Here is a 26,720-nt window from a genome sequence, read left to right on the forward strand (position 1 = left end):
CCCATGATGATGATTGCCAAGCACTCTATTGATGTGCTAAGGGTCATGTCAAGCTCTTAGTATGCTCTCGTCCAATTAACCTTCGGTGCAAGTCTAGATCACTCTTCACGTCTGCCTGGAAAAGCTCCCTGCAGCAGGCTATTAATGCAATTAGTGGCTGCTGTGATTACCGTCCAAATGCAAGTCAGCAACGTTAACATACACTCACTATGCTGCAGAGTGGCAGGGCACGAGTGCTCCTGTGTTTGTCGATGGTCCTGATGCTGTTCATTAAAGGACCTCCGAACGTGTCATTACTGCAAGCACTAAGCCTTCCACGCTGAGAAGGTTGTGATTTCAATCAAGTGTCTTCACTCATGTAACACTCAGTGAGTTTAGGATCCATTTACTGAGATGGCACATCTTTGACACATATGTTTTTTACAGCTGGGACAAATCACCTTTCCGGAAATAACACAAAGCACCTGATTCACAGAGCCATTTGTAAATCTGATATTAAATCCGAAATTATGGATAATTTACAACTGCAATGTGTTCACAATAGGCAGGGACTCTGGATTTATGCAATTGTGTGGCGATTTTTTGCATAATAATAGATTTTATGCATTTTCCACATAAGCCATGATCCGCTGCATAATCTGCGGATTTTAACAAAAATGAGATTTCTAGCTCAAACGTTTCAAAAGTTACAAAAAATGCAGCAACACGTGTTGCTGCACAGTGGAATGGCCTTTGCAAAGGCTGACTCATCATCTTTCTGCAGCTTATTGCAATATTTGGGACTTCAACTGGTGCTAAAGAGATGCAACTAATACCCAGACAAAATATTAATGTAATACTATCCCAAAATGCGCTGCATTATGTTGCATAATTTGCCTTTTTTGCCGCATAATTTACTCAACACTGCTGCATAATTTGGCCCTCCACTGCCGCATAATTCGAGCGGCCCTGACAATAGGTGACCTTGCACTTATAAATCTTTTTACTCATGCCCATTATTATCCCATGATGGAGTAAACTTGTATGGGTGGAAATCATTCTCAAATGGTCTGGGCTGGGCTCTGCAGTGTGGATTTCTCTGGTAGGTTTGGAAACATGCACAAACTCGAGAGATTTGGCGTGATCTCATACTTCTCTTCAAGTCCTTTACAAGTCACAAATGGTCAAAGATTTAGTCCTGCTAACCCTCTACGAGGTGGATAAAGTATGGGAGCAACCCCAAACCAGCTGCGGTGTAGGGGAAGAGATGTCTCCATGCAGATAATATTTTCATGAGAAGTAAAAAAGAAATATATAAATTGTAGTACCGCCCAAACGCAATAATATTTTTGTCACTGTTACATCTGTGGTACAGGCGGTGTCAAGAACTTACAGAAGACTGTGAACATTCATAGAGGAAAGAAGAGCTCCTCATGCTGCTGTGTATGTAGCATGACTTACATATGTGCTGCCTCGGCCGCTCAAGGGGGATATGTTCAAGGAAGTGGAGGAGCGCGGCGTTAGCCTCCTTGGCTTAACGCCATGCTCCACCACTTCTGAAACGCAAAGCTGCACCATATCTACAAGAATGTGATGCTGCCTTGCATTTCCCCCTGCGATGGCGCTAAGTTTAGCAACTTAGCGCCAACGTAGACACCCTTGCACCATAGTGCGAGGGAGTCTGCGTACAGGGGACGATTATTTATGTGTAGGAAGGTGTCCCTTCCTGCACATAAACAATCCTAAAATGCCATTCTGTCACTTTCATGTGTGCTGCTTCATGCAGCACATATGAAAGTGACAAAATTGCATTTTTAAAAGGTTTGTTTATGTACAGGAAGGGACACCTTCCTGTACATAAACAAACCATGGCATTCTGCTTTTTCCATGTGTGCTGCACAAGGCAGCACACATGGAAAAAGCAAAAACGAGGAGCAATAATGCATTTCTCCTTGTTTCGCCAAGTTAAGACCAGGATTTACCTGGTCTTAATTTTGGTGCTGCCTCCAATGTACGCCAACCTTGTACCTAGGGGGCAGCATTGAAAGGAATGGGTTTTGCAGAGGAACGCCCACCGCAACACCGACTGCCCACCCCTTTCACGCTAACCGTAGCGTGAAAGGGGGCCTTATGTACAAGGCAACGTTAAGCCACACCAAGTGGCTTAACACTGCCTTGTACATAAGACACATCCCCTATCGCCATCACAACGTCGGTAAAAGTGACATTGTGGTGGCGATAGGGGTTTGTATATATGCCGCAGGTGTCTTTTCTTGTCCTAAAGTCACTGGTTGTTACATGAGTGAATAAGGTTTTCCGCAAGCTGCATGGAGCGCTGGACTTAAAGGGCAGAGTTAGGACTTTGGAATACAGCGCAAAACGAAAGATGTCAAACTTGGACTTCTTCGTTTACAAAATGAACTCCATGACTTTCTGAAAAGGGCGTGGCCAACCTTATAACCAACATTTACCAGGATGGTGGTCTGTCCATAGGATGCTATTCAAGATGCCAAATCTAAGATGAGGTACAATCTTTGCCTGTGAGGTCAGTTCCTATTTGAAACAGATGCAAAAAATAAAAACCACAAGAGGAAGATTCATCACAACACATTAGTTCCATTATTTTTCGTCATGTTCTTTGCCCTGCTAGCAACTGTCTTTGTTGCAGATCATTATTTCTAGCAGTTGCTTCTTCTTCTGGATTCCACGCCTGGCCTATGTGCTGGACTCCTTTCTCCTTCCTAATATCAGGGGGAGTTGGAGTTTGATGCCTTGCTGATTTCTTCAGTATGAATCTTCATGTCCAATCAGGAGCTAGAAGATGGCCAAGTAGGTTATTCCCCTTTTGTGGTGTTTTCTCTGAACTGGAAGTCTCTAATGTTTCTTAAGTAGATACCTGACACCTTTCCTGAATGCTATTCTGTGCAGGATGGTGCACTGGCTACTGGTAGGAGCAACCCTTTCCTCAGGCAATCAAGAAGGAACTCAACAGACCGTTTCAGGGCCCAACTGTTGATGGTCGTGTGTCATTGTAAAAGATATACTCTGCCTCCGCACTACTGCAAAATAGAATACGCACAATTTTCCAGAGATGAACCTGGAAAACCTATGATTGTAGCAGTATTGCAATCCTATTTTTTAAAAGCTTTGTAAATTCCTACAAGGAAACTTGCTGAGATATATGGTTTACTATTTGAAACTAGGCCCCCATTGATGTATGGTGTAAACAAAGGGGGTGGCAATTCACAAAAATAAACAACAACCATACTGGGAATGCCTGTTCATTACTTTAAAAGGAGCTACAAAAATGGCAATATATATGCATCAACATCTATACTGTAGATTTCTGTGTGTACACAAAGCCCATCATGACACAATATTTCCTACACCCACAGAATGCAGGAGTGTATTTGATTTTGTTACATCCAAATTTCACATTTACCAAACTGGGTGAGAAAACGAGTAAGGATGCAGATGAACGCTCACAATGTTATAAATTTGTGGAGTTTCCGAACATTCTAAGTTGCTACCCGAAACTATTCTGCGGAAACCCAGAATCCCCCGCACACTAACCGATTACAGCAGAAAATCCATCATGCTTCATACTTGCAGATTTTTTGCAGGCGTAGTTTCCATTTAAATGTGTAAGTGCCACACATTTTCAATCTGGAACCCAGGATCTGTTGTTTACGTGTGTAGATGTCAATGGTTGTGCACCTAAGTTATGTCAGTGCAGGATACCCACTACAGATATCATGGTCTAGCTAATTTTGTTCATCGTGGTGTAAGATGCCACACTGCTCTGCGGGGTCCTTCTCACCAATGCAGGACATTTAAAAAGGCAATCTGTGTCTTTGAAGCCATTGCTTCTCCCACTTGTAAGTAGTTAAAAAGCAGAAATAAAATGTCACAAATGTATGCAATTGATTTCAGTAGGCATTCCTGAGGTTGAGCAAACCTTAGAGTCACAGAAAAGCTGAAGTAATTCAGGATTTATGTGAATATGTTCTTGTGGATTTATCATTATGGTTTTCAACCAGAATATCAAGACTGAATGTATGACATTACAACGCATATATTTACAATGCATGCCTTTACAACGCAGTTTTTACATCGCATCATCCTTTACAATGCATTCTTTTACATCGCATGCCATTACATCGCATTTTCAGAAACTACGTTTACAACGTATTCCATTACATCGCATTATACCTTTACAACGCATACCATTACAATGCATACCATTACATCGTATTTAAGGTAAGTGTTGGATAGTATAGGGGTAATATTTACTATTCTAAATCCAGTCAGTGCAACAGTACGGTAAGTGTTGGATAGTGTAAGGGTACTATGCGTTGTAATGGTATGCATTGTAATGACTTGCGATGTAATGCCTGTGTTGTAGTGACATGCATTGCAATGACATGCATTGTAGTGACATGCGATGTAATGGCTGCATTGTAATGACATGCGATGTAAAGGATGTTGCGATGTAATGACTGCTATGTACAGGTAGTGCAATGTAATGACTGCGTTGTAAAGGTTGTTTCCCATTTTAAATATAATGCTACAAAAATATCCTATCCAGAATACCTAAATGTATGTGTCTTGTAAAGCGCACTGCTGCCCTGAGGCGTCCTGGCGCTGTAGACTACTACTACAACATCATGAAGGTACTCATATGAAGGTAAGTATACACTTACTTTTCCTAACTACAAATGTACATACCTTACTGATATATATCTTCAAGTACATATATGTGGATTTAGGAATTGTAAATTTATACCTATCTATATGTGCTTATCTACACAGTGCTATCGAGGTCAATATTGTGGACATGTTTGTTTGTAGGACGATATTTTTGTTGTGGATGTTCTGACATACATTCCACATATACTTTCGTAGGAAAAAAAGCGTAAAACCTCTCTGGCCCATGTCGAAATCATACATTATCAGTGCAAAAATAAGTGATTACAAACCCATTTTGCAATAAATTCTATATATATTGTCCCTCATTATTTTTTACACTTTTATGTGGACTGTATGAGATAAATGGCGTCCCTTTTAATGTGCTGATGAAAAATGTTTTTTAAGCAATTTTAATTTGCTTAGGTTATTTTTCTTTCAGAAAAAATATTGTCATAAAAAAAGCATCTTGACAGCCCATCAACAGTGGCAGCAACCTCTTTCTTATTGATTGAAGATTGATGATGTTATCGATGTTCCAATGTTTGCCAGGCAAAAACACTTGGTAAGACTGGCCATTCACTGCGATAGATGCTCATTCCTAAAAAGGCATGTCTTTTTTGGAGCTAGTGCAGACCAATGCCTGCTGTATTGTCATATCTGGTATGTAAGCATGATTGCATTGGTTGGTGAATACCTGAACATGTGCATTGCTGACTTACCCACAGTGTAAATTGGCCTTCTGTATGGGAGAAGGCCAAAGTTGTACTGAAATACACCACGAGCATGGAACAGGGGGAGCGAGACTCCCATTATCTTCCTAAGCTTTTCTTGGGTCCGGCGTATAAAGGAGCCCTTTGGATTCTCCACTTGATCAAAAAGTTCATTTTCTCCAAAGGAAAATACAGGGACCAGGGATGCACTGTGGAAAGAAATTTTTCAGCTTCATTTATCATGGTTATTCAGAGGTATTTTATAGAGGAAGAAAACACATCAAAGGAGGCCCCAGTAGAACTTTGTATACAACCGAGATCTTGAGCCAGTTTCAGAGCTCCTGGATCATATTCAAGAATGCTGTAAATTTAGGATATAACACCCTGTCTTGATAGATGAGCAGTGTCTGGGATCTAAGCAAGTTAGTAGCCAACGCAAGACTATTATATGCAGCCACCTATGGTGTAACCAGCTTGGGACACAGGATAACCACTGTAAGCATCAAATAGGTTGTCATTGCCAGAGGTGGAGCAGCCAATGTTATTTTGTCTATGGCAACAACATTATATACTATTCAAGTCAGGAAATGCCTGGGGAGACGACCCTACAGAGCTGTGAATACATGTCTCTCACTTAGGGTGTTTATTTTATCCTTGTTTGAGTAACATGACAAGCCATCCTTGTGTTGTCACAAGAGAGATGTCTGAGAAAAAATGAATGATCTTGATGTACAATCGAATGAAAAAAACCGAAGTCATCTAATAAATATCACAGTGGCAAATTGTTTACAGTGTTCTGTTGTCAAGAATATAGCAAACAACAAAGCACAACAGCTAGGTAACAGATTTAGCACATCCCAGACTATACCACGTTCTCAATGTTGGTTCACACCCTGTACAATACCAGTTGCTAATGGTATTGCTGCAGAGCAGAACGATTTATAATAAGCACAACAGGATGCACGCAAAATAAATATGAAACAATTATAAGTCCAATCAAATCAACCATGTTTTTTAAATTTCTTCTTTATTCAATTGCTATAGGTTTTCTTCTTTTAGCATTAAATGATTACAGCCACAGTCAATACGTTTCATTTTATTGAACTTCTTCTGGGCATATAAATTGTACAAAGGTGTGCGTCCGCAATAGTTCTCCACAGTCCCCCTATTGTGTTGTGTACTCTCAACACCAGAGCCTGTCAGCGCAGCTCTGCTTGTTTGCTTTGACTGAAAGCAGAAAGCACAGCTGAAGGAGGGCAAAGCAGACAGGGAAGATGATGGGAGTTGGTTAAAGATGGCAGGGAAGGTTTTTTCCACATTTGGGTAAGGGAGGGGAGGTCATCTTATGTATGGCTCCCCCATTACTCCTCTCCTCAGCATAACAGTTGAAGGTAGAGGAATGGTTTAGAGTGATATCAGAAACAATGCAAGCTTCGCTCTCATCTACTTTATGTCCCTCTGACCTCCTTGGTGAACAACATCCCCATAATTCGGTGTTACCCATTTATAATTGTTTATGTTATGCATGGCTTCCATCCACAACCTCTATTGTTTACAACAGATTTGGTAACTCACTGCTATGATGTAAAAACAGTTTATAATAAAACTTGTTACCCGCTGTTGCTGCATCATTGAGGCCTTCCAGGCCAGGGTGACAGGATCCCCAAGAGCCTCTCAGAGCAGCCCTGCTGGTCTGCTTTGATCTCAGGTTTCTGAGTGACATCATAGACAATTTGAGCTTCGCTCTCTTTGTCTATTTGATGTCAATCAGAAGCCCTGGTGAAAAAAGACCTGCAATTCACTTTGTGTTAGTAGGCACTGTAACTTCCAATGCACCACTGCTCAGGGTTATTTGACTTCCATTATGAAAGAGTGGCAGGAAAGGGGGAACGTGCCATGTGTTGGGTTCCTTTTCCACCTGCGGTGCTCAGATATCACAGTTTATCTCTTCCACCGAATTCCATTTACCCAGGTCTTGGTGCCTCAACTCCTCGCTCTGCCACAGGGTAACTCATTGCTGGATTAAGCATTCAGTTGAAGAAGGGCAATCTACAGCAGGCCTTATGAAGACCCATTCAGCGGAGGGAGTTCCAGTAGGGGGTGTGGGGTGATGCTTTGGAAGCAGGTATCTCTAAGGAGCACCTCTCCGCTTCCTTTCCACCAGGCAGAGTGAAATTGACCTTTGCACTACTGGACCACTACTACCAGATGCCAATGAGCCCGAGTTTCCTTCCACCAAGGTAGAGTGACATTACTTATTATATGTCCTTTACTGGGTCATACAACTTTGGAGAAGGACATAGTACCACGTCTTTTGTACAAAAGAGTGTATGCATCACATCGAGTTTTATATACCGCAAACTTGACCCGAAGGAATCGGGTATCAGAGCGCCTTACATAGCACCAGTTGCGTTACATGAGGACACATTCATTTTATTTTGTTAGGCACGGGGTGATTACGTGATTTTCCCACAATCACAGGATGTTCAGCGTCGGTGCTGAGAATCGAACCCAGTTCCCCAGATTCGAGAACGACCGTCCTACCCGTTAGGCAGCTCCTCTCTTAGAGCTACTGAGGCACTATGTTCATCTGTGCTGGCACGCTGTACTTACTAAAGGTCTTTGAATTAAAAGTTGTCTTTTGCTGTGACTTTGATAATAAAATGGATATTTAATTGCCAGCGGTGATCATGAATTTGGGGTGTAGACATGGAGGCTGGGCGTTGCATCTAATAATGTGTTGCAGGATATGTTGTATAATTACAGTGACAGCCAGGCTTACTAGGTGTAAGTGTTGGAGAAAATGGTGTTTAAGTAATAAGAAAAAGAAGGGGGTGAGAGAGGTTTAAGTCCAGCTCACAGCCTTCCTTCAATCACATTTTTCAAGTATGCAGTTCCGTGGTACAGGTCTGCTAGGCCAAACTCTTTCGGCACGGGATCCTTTCAAGTCAAATGGCGTATCCTTTACAGGATATGCAGACACTCGCCCACTAAAGTAGCATGCTTCATCATTGGGTTGTGGTCCTCGTTAGGTGGGAGCTGCAATGCCCAATGGGCTCTGCAAGGGGGCTCTTTGTCGGAGTTATTTTTTTCTGCCTGGTGGTAAGGAAATTCACATGCCACAAATGAACAACCTTTAGTCCTATGGGGGTTGTTTGAAGTAGTAGACAGGAAAAATAGTGAACGAAAATTAACTAAGGGCACCAATAACTACTTTACTCTGATCGGCTGCCCCTTTGAAAATTAAAAGCAGGAGAAACATGGGGTTATAATGGTCCCAGAGTCTATCTAATGGACAACGTCTTTCTTGCCACAAGTCAGTGGCAGTTCTTCAGGATGGGAAGAACAAGAGCCTAATCTGCTTAGATGGGCACCGCAGGTGTGTATCATTGGTGCCCACCAATGGTGACTCAAGTGAAAATATTTAGTTCCGGCTACCCTTAGTTAATTTTGGAAAAAGATTTGGGACTGATCAGCATACATTTGGGTGTGGGTTGGTAACTGTTGGTGAGTTGGGTGAGGGGGTTGGTAGCTGTTGGTGAGTTGCGTGAGGGGGAGCATATGGACATTGAATAATAATAGCGATGGCAATGAGTCTTGGAGGACATCATTCTTGACACAGTTCTAAATGGAATCAGAGGAGCAAATTCTGTCCTATTGCTTCCTGTCTGATAGGAATTAACTTATCAATTCAAAGACAAACATTGACCTTCTCATCTGCTCTTTTACCTGATTGAGGATTTGATGGTCCGGTGTGTAATATATGACAGAAAGTGGAGGAGGATCAAGACTACTGGACGGTGAATGTCAAGCTCTAGAAGGAGATCAGCCCAAACAGTTAAGAGTGCTGACTCTGTGTCTCTTCCTGGGCTGAACCTTGAGTGCTGGTCACAAAAGAGGCTACCATAAGATCTTGGATTTGTTTAGTGACATTTTCCTGTATTTTCCTTATAAAATGGGTATTTGACATTGCTCTGTACTTATAATATAGAGCGTTATCGTGAAAGCTTTTTCAGAAGAGGAGTAGTCACTGCTTGTCACAATTGAGCTGGGGCAGTACCCTGTTAAAATGAGGGATTGATATAATCTGTAATCAATGGTGTCAGTGAAGTGAATGATTCCTTGAGCCATCTTAACCACTGAGGGATACACTGGGATATTTCAAGCTTTGGTGTCTAGCACACAAGTTCTACAGTATGGTGTTTAAACCAGGGTACCAGAGAATTTCTTAGAGATGATAGGGAAATTGGGATGGGTTTATATAGGATCAAAGAATGAGGTGAGAACATTACAGTGTTGGGGAGGCATGGATATGTGCTAGAAATTCTTGAAGAGTTTTAAATATGCGCGGAGTGGAAAAACTTCTTTTGACTCTTTTGTGATAACCTTAACCATCAGTATGTGATTTAATTCTGTCAGCCATGGATTTAGATTTCATTCATGCTCATTCTAGGTTGGATCCAGTTTTGTAAAATACCGGACAGTTTGTTGCTAAACCGTTGGCTTGCCATTTTCAAAACTGACTCGGGAGAACTCCAGTGGGCGGAAGGGAACTTATTAAGCATTTTTAAGATGTTGATATACATTGAATTAAGCATTTCATCTGATGACTGATCGAGTAACGATTTCCCATGGATGTTTTTGAATATTTCTTCGAATTCTGGGTGATTGATGTGACTGATCTAACGCATAGGCTTTTAAAATTTAAGATGAGCTTTCCCTGAGCCGGGACAAAGTTAGTGGTTGGACTGCAGGTGTACAGCAATGCATGGTCCGTCCACGATAATTATGTGGGTTTTTTTTAATAATAATCAGATTTCATTCAAAGTAGAGGCCAAGTTTATGGCTAGTCTTGTGTATAGGTAAATGGATGAATTGTGAGAACCCTAAAAGTTTAACTTTTTCTAGAAAATTGGATGCTAGGTTTGTTGTTGATGTTGTATCCAACCATAGGTTAAATTGACTCATTATTAAAACATTATTAGAGAGGGACTGTAGGAAAAGGGCTAGGCTGAAGATAATTTCTAGGAAGGAGGTAGTGTCACCACTGAGAAAAGAGTTTATAGTCAGGATGAATGAGAAGATGACATGGATAACCTATCTGCTGAACAGAGTTTCAAAGAATGCATTTTGGTAGCTGTAATTGAGTGATTTTTATTAAACAAAAGGCAATCCCCTTATTTCATAGATTCGCTGTTTTTGCATATTATGTTGTGGAATGGAGTTAGAATTTCGACAAGGATGGTAGAAGAATCTTTCACAGAAAGGCTAGGTGGAAAATCCTGACTAATGGTGTTCTTGGCACTGACTTTCTGTGAGAAGCAGGGTTATACAATTCAGGTGTCTACAAAGCTCAGCAATTGCCTAGCAGCATTCTAGATTAGGGTGAGAGCCTGTGAGGATTCAGGGGAAACAGCAGCTGCAAGGAAACTGGAGACACTAGAGAATGGGCCAGTGGAAGTTATAAAGGGCTGGGGCTCTAGAAAGCTAACTTCAGTATACAGTAGTGTCTCATTTCATAGTTTTAGGGGAAGAGAGGTGGAGCTCTATTTAGACAGAGGTAGCCGATTAGGCCTCTTCTGGCAATGTGTTGCTTAATTTCATTTGCTTTTCACTCATGTACCACTTCACACCCTTTATTGCGTTCCCTTCACAAATATTATTTTCCTTCCCTTTTTGTTCCCCCCGGTTTCCCTGTTAGGTCCTCTTTTGCCTTGCCTTGTGTTGCACTGTCTTGTCCCATTTTTTGTAGAGTCTTACCAGGCGCGCAACACCCATTGAACTCACAGGGCTTCAGCCCCCCCCCCCCCCCGTCGTGTGTGGCAGCCCGTGATGAGACAGCTTCCCGGCGCGCACACAGCCGCACCGGAGCACTTCACAGGTCTTTAAAAGACCATTTGCATGTTAATGAGGCTTCACTGTTGTTTCACCCCTTCTAAGAGCCCCCCCCCTGCAGCTCCTCTCTGCCTATGGCTTAAAAGATTCAGCCCCCCCCCCCGAAATTTTTCTTAGCCCTCCCCCGAAATGTGGCTCTAGTTGCGCCTCTGAGTCTTACATATGTGTTGCAGCAGCATCCTGGAGCCTTCCACTTGTATCCTGGTTAGCTTCATACTCGTAAGAGCACTATCTGATGCTAGAACCGGTAAGCATATTGTGATCTGTGCTCTATTATCTGGTAACAACTTGACAGTTTGTGCCATCCCTTGAAAGAGATGAACTTTGAAGGGGTGGGACTCCAGTCCAAGGTGTCTCTCTCACTCCCTTCCCTGTTTCTGACATGATTCCTGAGTCTGGTAACATGTCCTGCTTTGCTCACCGGCATAGCAAAAGACACAGAAATGATAGACGAAATGCAGAACAAATCAAAACCTTCCCCCCCAGTCAAGAGATCTGGGTTAAATCCATCATTCTTTTGCTCACCAGGCCACCCCAGTTCAGACCCGGCTATATGCAAATCAGTCTTAACCCTGTGCCTCATGGGAACAGTCCAGCCCGAACTGCCAGGCCAGGTCCTCGTTGGACCGGAAACAAGCAATATGCATAAGCATGCCAGGATGGCAAGGGCTTTCAAAAGGTCTACATTTCTGGAACCTGGCAGCAGAGTCCCACGTGTTACCTAAGGAGCACTGAAAGCCCTTTCATCTTAGAGCCTACTTGTACACTTTCTTCCATGGGCAAGCAACGTTTTTCAACGAAAGTTGTGTTAACTTGGAACAAGCTAGCATCCAATATAAATCTATAGCTGATCTTAAAAAAACCTGCTGAAGGCACCACTTTTACAGCTGTCCATAACAATCATTAATTCCTAGAGACCATAATGTAGTACTTGTGTGCTTAAAAAGGATATTTAGTGATTCACCCGCTAAATCAGATGGATTGAGACTACCAGTGACGAAGGGTTCAAAATATTACTGAGGGCCCTCAGATATTCCTGTACTGTCTGCCAAATATATTTTGGGCATTTGTGGCAATACTTTTCCAATACCGTTAAAAAATTCAAAAGGTTTTGTTTTACCTATCTGCACATTTGTTTGTGCTGAATGAATTATTGTGGAAAAACACTGTCTTGACAATAATTACATTTGAATCAGAATTTAATATGAAAAGCAGAAGGCTGGCCCTGGTCCAGTGCAAACCCTCACGTTTAGTGATATGTTATGAAAATGTTGCTGGAACTTACCCATGATGCACCGCCAGCTTCACAAATCCTTTCCTGTTTTTCAGCAGAATAGTGAAGGCTCCAGGTCTCGCATCCAGGGCCTCCTCAGCGCCACCTACCGCTATCACCACGGCATTCCCACCTTCTTTGCTCCTCAGTATATATTCTGCACTCTCTTTATCTGCTGATACAAGACCTGAGCCACAAAGGAAAGATGTAAACACGAGTAGTGCTCAATACACAACACTGACGCTTCTTTCACTGAAAAAAATAAACACTCATTTAGAGACCCATCATAATGCCGGTTGGGGTATGATCTGCGCTCTCACCCCAATAATGATTTCAAGTTTTACTTAAAAACCTAAACCTCTCGATTACCCCTGGTCCCTTTTGTCAGTGAAAACCTGAGAAAGGTGCGCAGATAAAGCAGCAGAAACTGTTGCACGTACGCGCTGATTTAAACTGTTATCGTTCATTCTGGGTGACAGCTCTTGAGTCAGCAGACCACCATGTCTGTGATTGCTTTTAAATTGTACGTTAATTCCGCACCTAGGGGCACATTTGCAAGCCCATTGCACCGCCGGTGCTTCACTTTTTTTGACGCACCGGTGGCACAATGGGCTGGCCCATATTTTCAGGCCCACGTAAAGTCATCCTGAGTGACTTTTCATGGCCTTGTAAATATGGGCCCTTTCACGCATTAAGCATGAAAGGGACGTTCCATGGGTTTTGCTGTGGGTGTTCCACGCAACAGCCGTGAAACAACATTTTGAAAAACTGCCTCAGAATCCCCTGCCTCAGAATCCCCTGCCTCCCCAGGGGAGGGGTAGGAATGGTGCAACGAGGAGAAATACTTTTATTTCTCCTCATTATTTCGCCTTTCTATGCGTGCTGCATTCTGCCATCAATTATTGGTATCCCTTCCTGCACAAAAACAATCATCCCCGCAGCGCAGGCACCCTTGATGCCTACGCTGGCGCATGGCAGACAATTGTGCACCAGAGCAGGGGAAAGCAAAGGGATGCTTAGTATTGTTGTTAATACAACGCATCCCTGTGCTTTGAAAATGACTTGCAGCACCGTGATGCATCATTTTCATGGAGATGAGGCCTCCAGTCTTTACTACGTTATTGGTAATACCAGATGCTGTACTATTGCTTTGTTTCATCGAGGGACATGTAAAGAGTCTCACAGATAAGTAGAAAAAATGGGATGCCGGAGAACATTCATGGGACAAAACAAAACCTTCCCCTTTGTGAATGTTGTTAGAAATATTTTTAGGAGCAGGCAATGGTCCTGCAGAACACTGCCTTCTCTTAAAAAATTAAACATAAAGTTTCATTTTTGTTCTTCCTAAACAATACCTAGTAGGCCACACATTGACCTACCTCATGAATATTAATGATGTTAGTCACAATTTACGACACACTAGAAATCGGAGCTACAACAGGCATGGTGGTCTGCTTGAGTCAGCAGACCACCATGTCTGTGATTGCTTTTTAATAAATCAATCTTTTTTTTAAATGCAGCCTGTCGGAAGCTGGCTCTGTATCTACTATACCCAAGAAAGGTATAGTCCAGGGAGTCACAAAAACTGGACTATAGAGGGCCCCTGAAAAGCTAAATGATAAGGGAGGAAGGCAGGGGAAAATCAAAATTAGAAAATACAGAACCTCCCCTATATAATTCTTAATCGGTAACACATCCCACAAATAATAGGTGCCTCATTAAATCACAGAACTGGAGTATAATTCCTTTTTTTATAATACAATTTTATTTTTATATAAACAATGATATAAAAAGAATAGAACGATGAACATAGTTTCAATGATTTGAACTGACAAAGTGCCAAGTGAAGCCCACAACAAACAGCAACAAAACAACAGGAGTGAGATAACACAAAATAAACTTCATATATCACAATACAAAAGTATAGACATATAAAGAAAACAACAGATGAAAAACGTAACAAAAATACTGTTGAAAATAAGAAGAAAAGACAAGAATTAACAGTAGCACATATTATTCATATCAATTATAAGAACAACCCAAGCGCCATAGTCCAGGGAGTCCCCAGAGGTACAGCAGAGGCTAAAGTAGGTAAGTACTAACAGCTCTCTTTGTGGTAGTGTGGGCGAGCAGTTAGGCTTATCAGGAGGGTGTGTTAAGCATTTATTGTATTCACTCAACCAAGGACTGATTACACACACTCAGAGACAGAATCCAGACCAATTAGGTAAGTATAAAAAAGTTATACTTCTGTTTTATTTTAGAACCATCGGGTGCAAACTGATTTCTTCACAACATTATACACATTTTAAATAGTATCACTCAATTTAGATATCCAAAAGGAACACATGCAAGGATTATTTCATGTATGCCAAATTCAATCAGAATATTTATTTAGTTAAATTTCTCAGGCTGTCAAGAATAAACAGTGACATATAGTCAAGTAAAATAAGTGCTCAGTGACTATGGTGAGTTGAATGCATTATATACAGGTGCAGATAAAATATGTACAGATATTCACAATAAATTGAAAAAAGTAGGGGCCAGAACAAAAATGATCAATGTTTCCGGTGACAGGCAAGAATGCTCATTATTCAAAACCAGGAGACTCGACATTGCTGAGCCAACATGTAACGCTGACATTTCGACCCTGAAGACAGCCTAATTCATAGATGTCAAGGCGGGTCTTCCTCAAGGCTAAACAGTAGGTGTAGACAGCCCAAATGGAGGTCTGAATTCCTCAAATACAACTCTTCTTCTTGAGTCAGAAGGATATCTGACCTGAATCAGTGACCAACGTGGCCTTTACTGACGATATTGATGAAGACTGGAATTAAATAAATTATCCCTTTGTCCAAAGGCGTGTGATTTGTTCAAGGTACGGCCTCCGCCGAATACGGAGGACATACCTGTAGACGGGACAGGCTGGTAGGGCTGAAGCCAAGGCAGCTGGTGTCCTCTTCTTCTTCCTGGGTCAGCACAGCTCTTTGGTTCTATTTGTTTTCCCTCAAATCTGAGAAGGCTAGGTTCAGGGTTGCCCCTAAATACAAAATTTAGGGCGCTTTAAGGGGTGTGCAGGCCGGGACCAATGGGTCCCTTCCTTGGTGTGGGTGCATCCTCAATTTGCAACCCACCAGTAGGAGGGGGCATGAGCCTCTTCCTAATTGGCTGAGTCCTCTCATCTTCAAGATAGAGGGGACAGAGATGTGCGTTTCGCCCCTCCTTCCCCACCTGAGGTGTGGGGTTGGCAAAGTTGGGCACACCTCTCTTTCTATCTTGGTTGTCCCACCAATTCTCCAGCCCAAAGTGGGGGCCAGAACCGGTGGGAGCCAGTTGCTGGGGGCAGCAAAAGGAAGGGATAGATTCCAAAGGCGGCAGGCCTTTGAAGCTTACCCTTTCGTGGACCCAGCCTATCTTGGGGGAACAAGTATGACACCTCTGCCCAGGATGAGATTTGTTTCTTTACCCAGAGAGCGGAGGCTCTCTACCTAGGTGTCCAGAAACCTGTCTAGTGGTGGCAAATGGTGGGCAGCCATTCAGGAATCACACCAGGGCTGGACAATTTTCAGGGGGTATCTCTAAGATGCCCTTTGAGTGCAATTTACAATAAATCCCCCACAAGCATCAGTGTGGGTTTAATGTGCTGAGAAGTTTGCTACCAAACTTCCCAGTTTTTAGGTCTCACAGACCTGCGTTGCAGCGCGCATGCGCTGCACGCGTCTGCGAGACATATTGTGGGTGAGTATATTTCAGAAGGTGGCTTGAAGCCCCGCCCCTCATTTTCATCGGGTAGCGTCACCGTTTATGGTAAACGGTGGCTTCCCATTGAAAATGAGGCTTCTGTGTTACCGCCTGTTAGAGTCGGGGATCTCTGGTTGGCGCAAGGTTACCCTTGTGTCAAGCAGGAACCCTCTCCTCCACGTCAGGGCGCAGGATAACCCCTCGCGAATGACCCTTGCTCACCCTCTAGGTGCGTGGCGTGAGCAGCCAAGGCGATTCCTCAGGCGTTTGTTGGTTAAGCACTTACAATCATACACACAGTAAATACATCAATCCCCCCAGAAACGGACACCAGACTTGGATATATATAAAAATACGCTTCTTTATGTAAAAATAGGTATATATATCTCAGCAGACTTATCACAAGACCAATAACGTTTTCGCTAGGCCACCAGGTTGTAAGGCAGGCAAATGTTCTTTGTTTGTAGCTTCAAATGGATACTTTGTAGTCTCTTGCAAATGTTACTTGTGGTTCCAGTACTCACAGAGATCGGCTCCTGCGAACGGGGAAATAAGGCGTTGCGGGCCCCGAGCCCGATACTGGAACTTCTTTCGTGATGTGGAGAGTCGGCACAGGTCGGTGCGACTCTCAGCTTGAGAAGTGTTCTTGGGTCCTCAATCAGCAGGTGTGGGCACGTAGGCAGGCGCGGCCAGCGACCCTTTAGCACGGCGGTGCCGGAGGGTCTCCACAGCGGGGGCGGCGCGGCCTGAGATGTCCGGGGATAGCGAAGCGGGGTCGCAGGGCACAGTCAGTGCAGCTGGATGACCCGGCGTAGATCGCAGTCGTCGGACGGCTTCCGGCGGGAGGGGTGATAGCGCGGTCAGCGCGCTCCAGTAGCAGGCGGTGACAGGGATGCAGGCGGCCCGGCCCGGGGACAGAGAGCGGCTCTGGATGGAGCGGGGCTCTCACGGGTTTGAGGCAGGCAAGCTTCTGAGTGTCACGGCCCTAGGAGGGGCGATGAGGGGCGCAGTCTCTTTCCAGCGGGATGCACACACGGCTCGAATTGGAGGACGAGTAAAAGCACAGAGAACCCACTGGTCCTGGGGTTCAGTTCAGGGGGCAAGCTCAGATCAAGCCCTTGGAGAATGTTCAAGCACAAAGTAGCAAAGTCTTTTCAGTAAGTCTCTTCCTCTCCTTTCTCAGCAAGGCAAGCAGCAGGCCAGCTCCTCCAGCGTCTTCTTCTCCTTCTAGTCGGGCAGAGGTTCTTTGTGGTAAACAGGATTCTGATTTCTTAGGAGCCAGGCTCCTACTTTTATACCGTGATTCTTTTGTTCTTTAGCGCCAGGGGGCCTGGGCCCGGCTCAGTCCAGTTCTGGAGCACTTTGTTATGGTGACTCTGCTCTTTCCTTTCAGCAGCAGGGCAGAGACATCAGCCGCCCCACAGGGGGCGGCGCCGGCTTTGTGGTGGCAGAGCACAGGTCTATTCAAGAGTCAAGGTGTACTCCTCCCACCCATCCTGGTGTCATCTCCCTACCCACCACCTGGCAGCCAACCTGTCTCTGGTGATTCCCCAACCCTGCTCCTTACTGTTGCTAGGCAGAACACACACACACAGCAGAGGCGGACTGAAATGGTCAGGTCAGTAAATACTAACTTTCTAAAAGTAGTATTTACAAACCCAGGATATTAAAATAAACTTGACTACAAGAAGTATTTTATTATTCTGAGTTCAGGCATACTAAACTTGACATTCTACCATGCTCTCTGAGTCCACTGGGGTCACAGCGTGTAGGGACTCCAGCAGCCCATTCTGGCCTATGGAGAGCAAGTAGCCTTCAATAGTGAAAAACGAAAAGGGCTGTAATTCACTACTAAGACATGCCCCACACACATCAGGGCATGTCCTACCTTATGCCTACAATGCACCCTGCCCTTGGGCCTACCAGAGGGGTGGGTAATATGTAGGTAAGGGAAGGTTTAGGGACTGGCAAGTGGGGGCACTTGCGCAGTCAGCGCGACGGTCCCAGACCGCGCACAGGGTCTGCGGTGGCAGACCCTAGACACATTTTACAAGGCCGCTTCTGTGGGTGGCACAACCAGTGCTGCAGGCCCACCAGCAGCATTCACATTTACAAGCCCTGGCACTCCTGGTGCACTTTACTAGGGGCGGATAGTAAACCGAATAAGCCAAACATGGACACCAATCAATGTATACATTTTACCATAGGGAGAGCATATGCACCTTAGCACTGGTCAGCAGTGGTAAGGTGCCCAGAGTCATAAAACAGCCAACAACAGGTCAGAAGAAATACAGGAGGAAGGCAAAAAGTTTAGGGATGACCCTGCAAAAAGGGCCAAGTCCAACACAACCCCCTTCCAGCCAAAACGCAGGGTAGACCAATCACCACCGTGATGGTCTTCCCTGCTTGGGGCGATAGAACAAGGACCTGGCCCGCAACTGCAGGGGCAGACTCCATTTCTACGCCAATCTGAACCTATCGGACTCCCTCTGTCCATACTCTCAGGGCCCACCAAGCCAATCCATGGGGAACCCTTCTCCTCACCTGTGGACACCACCTGTGCAGCACCTAACCTGAACTGGCCCACAGGTGTGTCCCAACAGACAGACAGCAAAATGCTACAGTGGCCACTGACAGTAGTCAGGGATGAGACCCAGGCCGTATGCCTCTCAGGGCTCTCAATCCTCTGTGGCGCCAGGGAGCGGGGGGCAGTAGCCCAAGGTGCTTGGCACCCTTTGTCCATTCTCCCCCTTGTCAGGTCAGGTATGACATCCTGGCACTGACCCACCAGCCCCAGGACTGTACCCGGCGGCTGGACCCAAGACTGGGGTGGCCTCTCCCACACCCGGTCCTCCTCCTTGGGGCTCTGTACCCTCCCACCTGGAGTGGTACCCCCTTCCAGAATTGCCAGGGCACCTGGGGCAGGTGTCCTGCGCAATTCGCCCACCAGTTCAGGTGTTCTATCCTGCAACTGGGCGTCCAGGTCCGGGGGGACACCCTGAACCTGGCCCTCCAACCTAGGGTCTAAACCCTTCAGTTGAGCAGGGGTCAGAGGCGAGGACTCCCTCCCTCTGCACCCCCTTCCAGAGTACTGCCCACTCCCACCTGGCGTGGTACCCCCAGAAGCAACATGGGTTAGGACACTGATTACAGTAGTCCCACCCTCCAGGTCAGACAACACCTGAACCTGGCTTCCCAACCCTGGGACCAACCCATGCGGTTGAACGCTCGCCTGGCACACCAGGACTTCCCGGGGAGCACGCATGCCCCCCCTGAGGGTGACACATAACTCATGTGTCGTGTGACAGTCTGCCTGGCGCTGATCTCCCGACCCCTGTCCATCTGACAGTGCCTGAAGATCCCCCAGGACAGAAGTGGTGTCACCATGGTCACTCACGGGGGACGCAGCCCTTCTGGCTGGCCCCTGACCCACTGGTTCTTCCACTGGGGACTCTTTCCCCCTCTCACCCCTCAATCTGGACCTCTGCACTCTCCCAAATGAAGCGGTACTGCCGGACACCAGAACTGATGGAGGTCTGATTACAGACACTCCTAGCTCACCAGACACTAGGGGATCCCCCTCAACGGGCGGCCCATCAGGACAGCCTAGGCTCCCCGCCTGGTGTTCCCTTAAAGAACCATCCAGGCTCTGAGACTGGGTTTCGGGCACCTGGGGGCACGCAGCCCCACACTCACTCCTTCTCCACTGAGACAGGACGTGAGCTCCTACACCCCTCCCACTACCATGGGACCTAGCTGGGCTACTCTGCACCACTTCCACCACTCTGGGTTGGAAGATACCTGAGCCACTCCCCACAGGGTCACTCCCCAATGCTTCTCCAGACCCTCTGGAATCCACCAAAAGGTCTGCCTCCAATGTGGGCTCTCTGCGGTCAGAGAACTCACCCTCACACAGGTGTTGGCATAGCTCTGGAAAACAGGGACTTACAATATGCTCTCCCACAATTGGATCACACAGCCCCCTAGCAGGGTTAACCAAACTATCCTTCACCTTACCATCCAGTGCCTCACACACGTACTCCACACCACTCTCCTGAGACTGGCAAGACAGTATCTGACTGTCTCTGTCCCACAACCCACACTCTTCTGGGCGGTCTTCACACTCACCCACCAGGACTTCAATTTTGGGGGAACCCCTCTCCCTGTACCTCTCAGCTGGAGTCAGTAGAGTGTCCCTCCCTCCACTAGGACAATGAACCCCTGCGCCAGTTACCCTATTCCCTTCAGGGATACTGCGCACTACTGGAGCTACCTCATGCCCTTGAACCTCCTGGTGTATGTTAACCCCCTCCTTCAAGTCAGGCGCCACATCTCTGGGTGTGCGTACTACTCTCTCAGCACTGTAAAACTCGATATTGCTGCCACCAGAGGGAGAGCGGTCTAAACTCTTGATCTTGAGATCCAACTCCCTCATTTTTAGATCATGATCCATTTGGCGTTGTTGTGCCTCCAAGGCCAACTTCTTCTTCTCCATTTCCATTTGTCCTGCCAACTTTGCCATCTCCATTGCATGCGCCCTGTCTGCTGCCCTGTCTGCCAGCTCCTCTGGCGACCGGACTCTGCTGGGCTCCTCAAGGTTGTCGGGTGGAACGATGTCCCCCGCATTCCGTGGGTCTCGTGACTCCTTCCAGGCTCTCAACGCCTTGGTGTACTGGGGCTTCCTCTTGAATCCAGCATGGGGAACTCGGAATTTTACACTGTAGCCTTTCAATTGCTCCATCGAGTAGCCTTCCAGTCTCTCCAGATCCACCTCAACTATTCCAGAAATCACAGAGAGTGCTCTCCCAGCGGAGAGTGAGCTAGGCATGGTTGCAGTAACGGCAGATGTCTCAACAAAGTTCAACAAATAAAAACCCGTGGCTGCGTTATTTGGTCTGCTCTCACTATCTCTATCTGGTGATTAATAATTCACTGTATGCAAATTACAAGTGCAAATCCGAAATCCCACCCGCTGCCAACAATGTTAAAGTCGGGGATCTCTGGTTGGCGCAAGGTTACCCTTGTGTCAAGCAGGAACCCTCTCCTCCACGTCAGGGCGCAGGATAACCCCTCGCGAATGACCCTTGCTCACCCTCTAGGTGCGTGGCGTGAGCAGCCAAGGCGATTCCTCAGGCGTTTGTTGGTTAAGCACTTACAATCATACACACAGTAAATACATCAATCCCCCCAGAAACGGACACCAGACTTGGATATATATAAAAATACGCTTCTTTATGTAAAAATAGGTATATATATCTCAGCAGACTTATCACAAGACCAATAACGTTTTCGCTAGGCCACCAGGTTGTAAGGCAGGCAAATGTTCTTTGTTTGTAGCTTCAAATGGATACTTTGTAGTCTCTTGCAAATGTTACTTGTGGTTCCAGTACTCACAGAGATCGGCTCCTGCGAACGGGGAAATAAGGCGTTGCGGGCCCCGAGCCCGATACTGGAACTTCTTTCGTGATGTGGAGAGTCGGCACAGGTCGGTGCGACTCTCAGCTTGAGAAGTGTTCTTGGGTCCTCAATCAGCAGGTGTGGGCACGAAGGCAGGCGCGGCCAGCGACCCTTTAGCACGGCGGTGCCGGAGGGTCTCCACAGCGGGGGCGGCGCGGCCTGAGATGTCCGGGGATAGCGAAGCGGGGTCGCAGGGCACGGTCAGTGCAGCTGGATGACCCGGCGTAGATCGCAGTCGTCGGACGGCTTCCGGCGGAAGGGGTGATAGCGCGGTCAGCGCGCTCCAGTAGCAGGCGGTGACAGGGATGCAGGCGGCCCGGCCCGGGGACAGAGAGCGGCTCTGGACGGAGCGGGGCTCTCACGGGTTTGAGGCAGGCAAGCTTCTGAGTGTCACGGCCCTAGGAGGGGCGATGAGGGGCGCAGTCTCTTTCCAGCGGGATGCACACACGGCTCGAATTGGAGGACGAGCAAAAGCACAGAGAACCCACTGGTCCTGGGGTTCAGTTCAGGGGGCAAGCTCAGATCAAGCCCTTGGAGAATGTTCAAGCACAAAGTAGCAAAGTCTTTTCAGTAAGTCTCTTCCTCTCCTTTCTCAGCAAGGCAAGCAGCAGGCCAGCTCCTCCAGCGTCTTCTTCTCCTTCTAGTCGGGCAGAGGTTCTTTGTGGTAAACAGGATTCTGATTTCTTAGGAGCCAGGCTCCTACTTTTATACCGTGATTCTTTTGTTCTTTAGCGCCAGGGGGCCTGGGCCCGGCTCAGTCCAGTTCTGGAGCACTTTGTTATGGTGACTCTGCTCTTTCCTTTCAGCAGCAGGGCAGAGACATCAGCCGCCCCACAGGGGGCGGCGCCGGCTTTGTGGTGGCAGAGCACAGGTCTATTCAAGAGTCAAGGTGTACTCCTCCCACCCATCCTGGTGTCATCTCCCTACCCACCACCTGGCAGCCAACCTGTCTCTGGTGATTCCCCAACCCTGCTCCTTACTGTTGCTAGGCAGAACACACACACACAGCAGAGGCGGACTGAAATGGTCAGGTCAGTAAATACTAACTTTCTAAAAGTAGTATTTACAAACCCAGGATATTAAAATAAACTTGACTACAAGAAGTATTTTATTATTCTGAGTTCAGGCATACTAAACTTGACATTCTACCATGCTCTCTGAGTCCACTGGGGTCACAGCGTGTAGGGACTCCAGCAGCCCATTCTGGCCTATGGAGAGCAGGTAGCCTTCAATAGTGAAAAACGAAAAGGGCTGTAATTCACTACTAAGACATGCCCCACACACATCAGGGCATGTCCTACCTTATGCCTACAATGCACCCTGCCCTTGGGCCTACCAGAGGGGTGGCTAATATGTAGGTAAGGGAAGGTTTAGGGACTGGCAAGTGGGGGCACTTGCGCAGTCAGCGCGACGGTCCCAGACCGCGCACAGGGTCTGAGGTGGCAGACCCTAGACACATTTTACAAGGCCGCTTCTGTGGGTGGCACAACCAGTGCTGCAGGCCCACCAGCAGCATTCGCATTTACAAGCCCTGGCACTCCTGGTGCACTTTACTAGGGGCTGATAGTAAACCGAATAAGCCAAACATGGACACCAATCAATGTATACATTTTACCATAGGGAGAGCATATGCACCTTAGCACTGGTCAGCAGTGGTAAGGTGCCCAGAGTCATAAAACAGCCAACAACAGGTCAGAAGAAATACAGGAGGCAGGCAAAAAGTTTAGGGATGACCCTGCAAAAAGGGCCAAGTCCAACACCGCCTTTTGTCCTTTTGGGACAGCCCATCCGGACTGGGTCTCCTGCTTCACGGCTGTCGTGAAGCAATTTCTTATCTCAGAGGCGTGTTATGTAAACAAGCATCTGAGATCCAGTCCTGATGGGCCTCCCAAAAGGAGACAGGGCACCGCGTGTTTATTTTTGCATCGTGCTTTCGCTTTCTCTGAAAGTGAAAGCGCGATGCAAATATAAACAGCGCTATGGCGAGCGCTTGTTGGGAGCCGAGTTTGTACTTCATAGCGTCACTCAGACGCGTGGCTCAGATTACCAGGGACCCTTGGCACACTGCATGGAGCCTGGATCTTAACGTGATTGGAAGCTGAGGAGTGCAGGCACAAAAACCGCCCCCCATTCCCCCAATGAGCAGCATCATGGATAAATGTAGCTTGCTTGTATGTAGTGCTTAATACCACAGTGTCATCGCTTTGAAGCGCAGTAAATACCAGGCGTTACTCTTAACCCTATCACAATTTTCGAAAGTTTATTTAATAAGACTTGCAAGAAAAGCGCCACCGGTTGGCTTCTAGGCACTTCATAGCTCTGAAGACGAGGCTGGATGGTTAGAGGGAGTAAGTCACCAGGTTTTGGAGCCGGGTGGCTCTCGTCGGTGTAGATGCCTGTCGGGGTGCCTGTGCTGAGCCTCGCCACCCCTGCCCGGCTGTACTCGCAGCGAGTCCTGGGGATGAAAAGAGCGGGGTTAGTATTTCACAACAAACAGTTGAGTTGGATTAGCAGCGATTTCTGTTTTTTCTATCAGGGCGCTTGATGAGTTTAAGCTGCGTCCAAAGCAGCGGAAACTGCTAACACATCAGAGGAGACAATGGAGCGGTGTGTGGGGCTGCGAGGAGGCACGGGGCTTTGTTTACTGTTTAGGGAGGGGAGGGAGCACCCAAGGTGCTGGGCTGGAGGGGAACAGCCAGAAGGGCGAGCGGTGACAGCGCTGCTGGAGCGTGGCACGGGCTAGCCGCTTCCTGCAAAGTGCTGGCCCGGTGCCACCCTGCCCCTGCTGGGGGAACAGCTGTGCCTAGCACGGTGCAAGGGCGGCCCCTCCGACCATCCAGCACTCCCAGGCTCCTCATCGCTCTCTGCGCGGGATGTTCTGCCTGAGAGGTAAGTGCTTCCAACACTCTCTGTGAAGTGCGCCGAGAGGTGCCCTCTCCATGCAGGGCCGACAGTGCCAGGGGCAGCGGTGCCCACCTGGCTGAAAAGGGTCGCCTCGGTGTAAAGTTGATGGAACTTTGCGCCGTTGGCTATTGGTAGACTTCAGACCTGACTGCATAGTGCCGTTCAATGGGCTGAATGGTCACAAGGCGGTTTGTAGCTTTAATGGGCTCTTGCAATAAGGATTCCGAAAAAGCTAATTTGTTTTCTTCTGACTTGACATGGGTACTCTGGGAGCCGATGCACAGGGTTTGCTTCAGCTTTTATGTTTGTTTCTCGTGTTGTGTTTGTGGTTAAGATGCTAACTGCAACCGCCACTTCCACTGCGGCACTGCCCCCCTGCATACCCAGCGTGGTGTTCCTAGGGCAAGGGACTTTTGGGGGGCGGAGGGCAGACATTCTCCCCAAGAAAGAGAACTGCTCTAAACTTGAAGAGGCTGCCAGGGGGAGAGGAGCGGAGCACACCGTGAGGCGCCTCTTTTCTGATTTGATTTAAGTCACAACACAGGCGCAGTGGTACCTGCTCGCAACACACAGCCAGGGCAGTCCTGGGGGAAAGAAATGGCAGATTCCACCCGGTGGCCTCCCTGGGTTTGAGGAGGGTAGGGTATACTTTCCGTTTTCTGTTTAATTCCTAATACCGGGGCATACAGTTGGCAATGTCGGACTTAAAAATGGGAACGTTTTCTGAAGCAAACAAGTAGGCATGCCACTAAGCGTTATGTATATGTTGTAATACAATTGGAAGCACCAATGGGTGTGGCTTTAGTGTGGTAGCGTATGTAAATACCAGCCTTCACAAACGTGGTTTACATGTGTTCTATGCACACAATTTGGTTTCCAGTTTTAAAGCTAATCCTGTGGGCTCTGCCAATGCTGGGAAGGAACACTCCACTACTTCACTCTATGCCACTCCACGCCTGTCCAACCCACTCTATGCCACTCCAGTCTACACCACTCTACTGTACTCTATGTCACTCTTCGCCATGCCACTTCAAGCCACTCCACTCTATCCCATTCCACCATTCCACCTCCGACTCTCCACCCTGCGCCACTCTAATCTACTCCACTCTACTCTGCTCTATTCTACTCTACACCACTCCACTCTATGCCACTCCACACCAGTCCACTTCTACTATACCACTCTATTCTATGTCACTCTAAGCCGTTCTACGCTACTCTATGCCACTCTACGCCACTCTACGCCATGCCACTTCAAGCCACTCCACTCTATCCCATTTAACCTCCGCCTCTCCTCCCTGCACTACTCTATTCTCCACTTTTCAACTCTGTTACTCTACTCTTCTCCACTCTACACCACTTTAATCTACTCTCCTGTACACCACATCACTAACTTTTAGCCATGCTGAATAGGAGCTGCGCTTCGGTACAAAATGGCTAAAAGTCAATGGCAAAGACAATAGCTCCCACATAGGCTAGACCTATTGGCTTTGCCAATGGGTGTTTATGGCCGGAGTTTCTCTCTTACCTCTAGGTGTGTGAGCTGCTTGTCCGAGGAACAACTATTGAATGAAGGGATGCTTGAAGTCTAAGCACGGGAGGAATTTTCTGGCCTCAGAGTCGTGTGGTATGTTCATGTTCGGAGGCTTTTTTTGTGTGCACTTAGTTTTCCTAATCCCAGGCATGCAACCAGTTGCCTCACGCTTGCTGGTCAAGGAGGCCCATGCTTTGAATTCCTCCCTTGGCACAGGATCAGTATGCAGAATCAAAAGAAGATTTTTATAAAATCTGTGTTTTTAAACCACGGCTTTCTCCAAGGCATATTGGTCTGAATCCAATGTTTGCCTGTCCCCCTCGCCTGCAGAACAGTGAGTGGAGGGCTGGTGTTGGGCACTGGGCTGGCATCTTAGAGGGCCTTAGATACCTCACATGTTCTACAAAGCAGGGGCCTAGAGCCAAGAATAGACTGAGAAACACAGCCTGTTTGGTAGACATGTCAAATTGCATCTTAAAGTTAAAATTCACATGAGGGGAATCACTGGAGGTTCACTGTAAAAGTATTGTGAGTCAAGACT

At 46.7% G+C, this 26,720-nt stretch overlaps 1 protein-coding gene across 1 annotated transcript in view; it reads right to left on the reverse strand.

The window, feature by feature from the left end:
• Positions 1-26,720, reverse strand: part of MOGAT2 (monoacylglycerol O-acyltransferase 2) — a 341,554-nt gene that overhangs the window by 38,857 nt on the left and 275,977 nt on the right. Inside the window, exons 4-5 of the mRNA XM_085623284.1 lie at positions 12,559-12,733; positions 5,388-5,587 (exon numbers count right to left, since the gene is read on the reverse strand). Of these exons, the coding sequence (XP_085479410.1) occupies positions 5,388-5,587; positions 12,559-12,733 (375 nt within the window). The remainder of the gene's footprint in view (positions 1-5,387; positions 5,588-12,558; positions 12,734-26,720) is intronic.

The sequence above is a fragment of the Triturus cristatus genome, chromosome 8 (assembly GCF_964204655.1).
Source record: "Triturus cristatus chromosome 8, aTriCri1.1, whole genome shotgun sequence".
Classification (NCBI taxonomy): domain Eukaryota; kingdom Metazoa; phylum Chordata; class Amphibia; order Caudata; family Salamandridae; genus Triturus; species Triturus cristatus.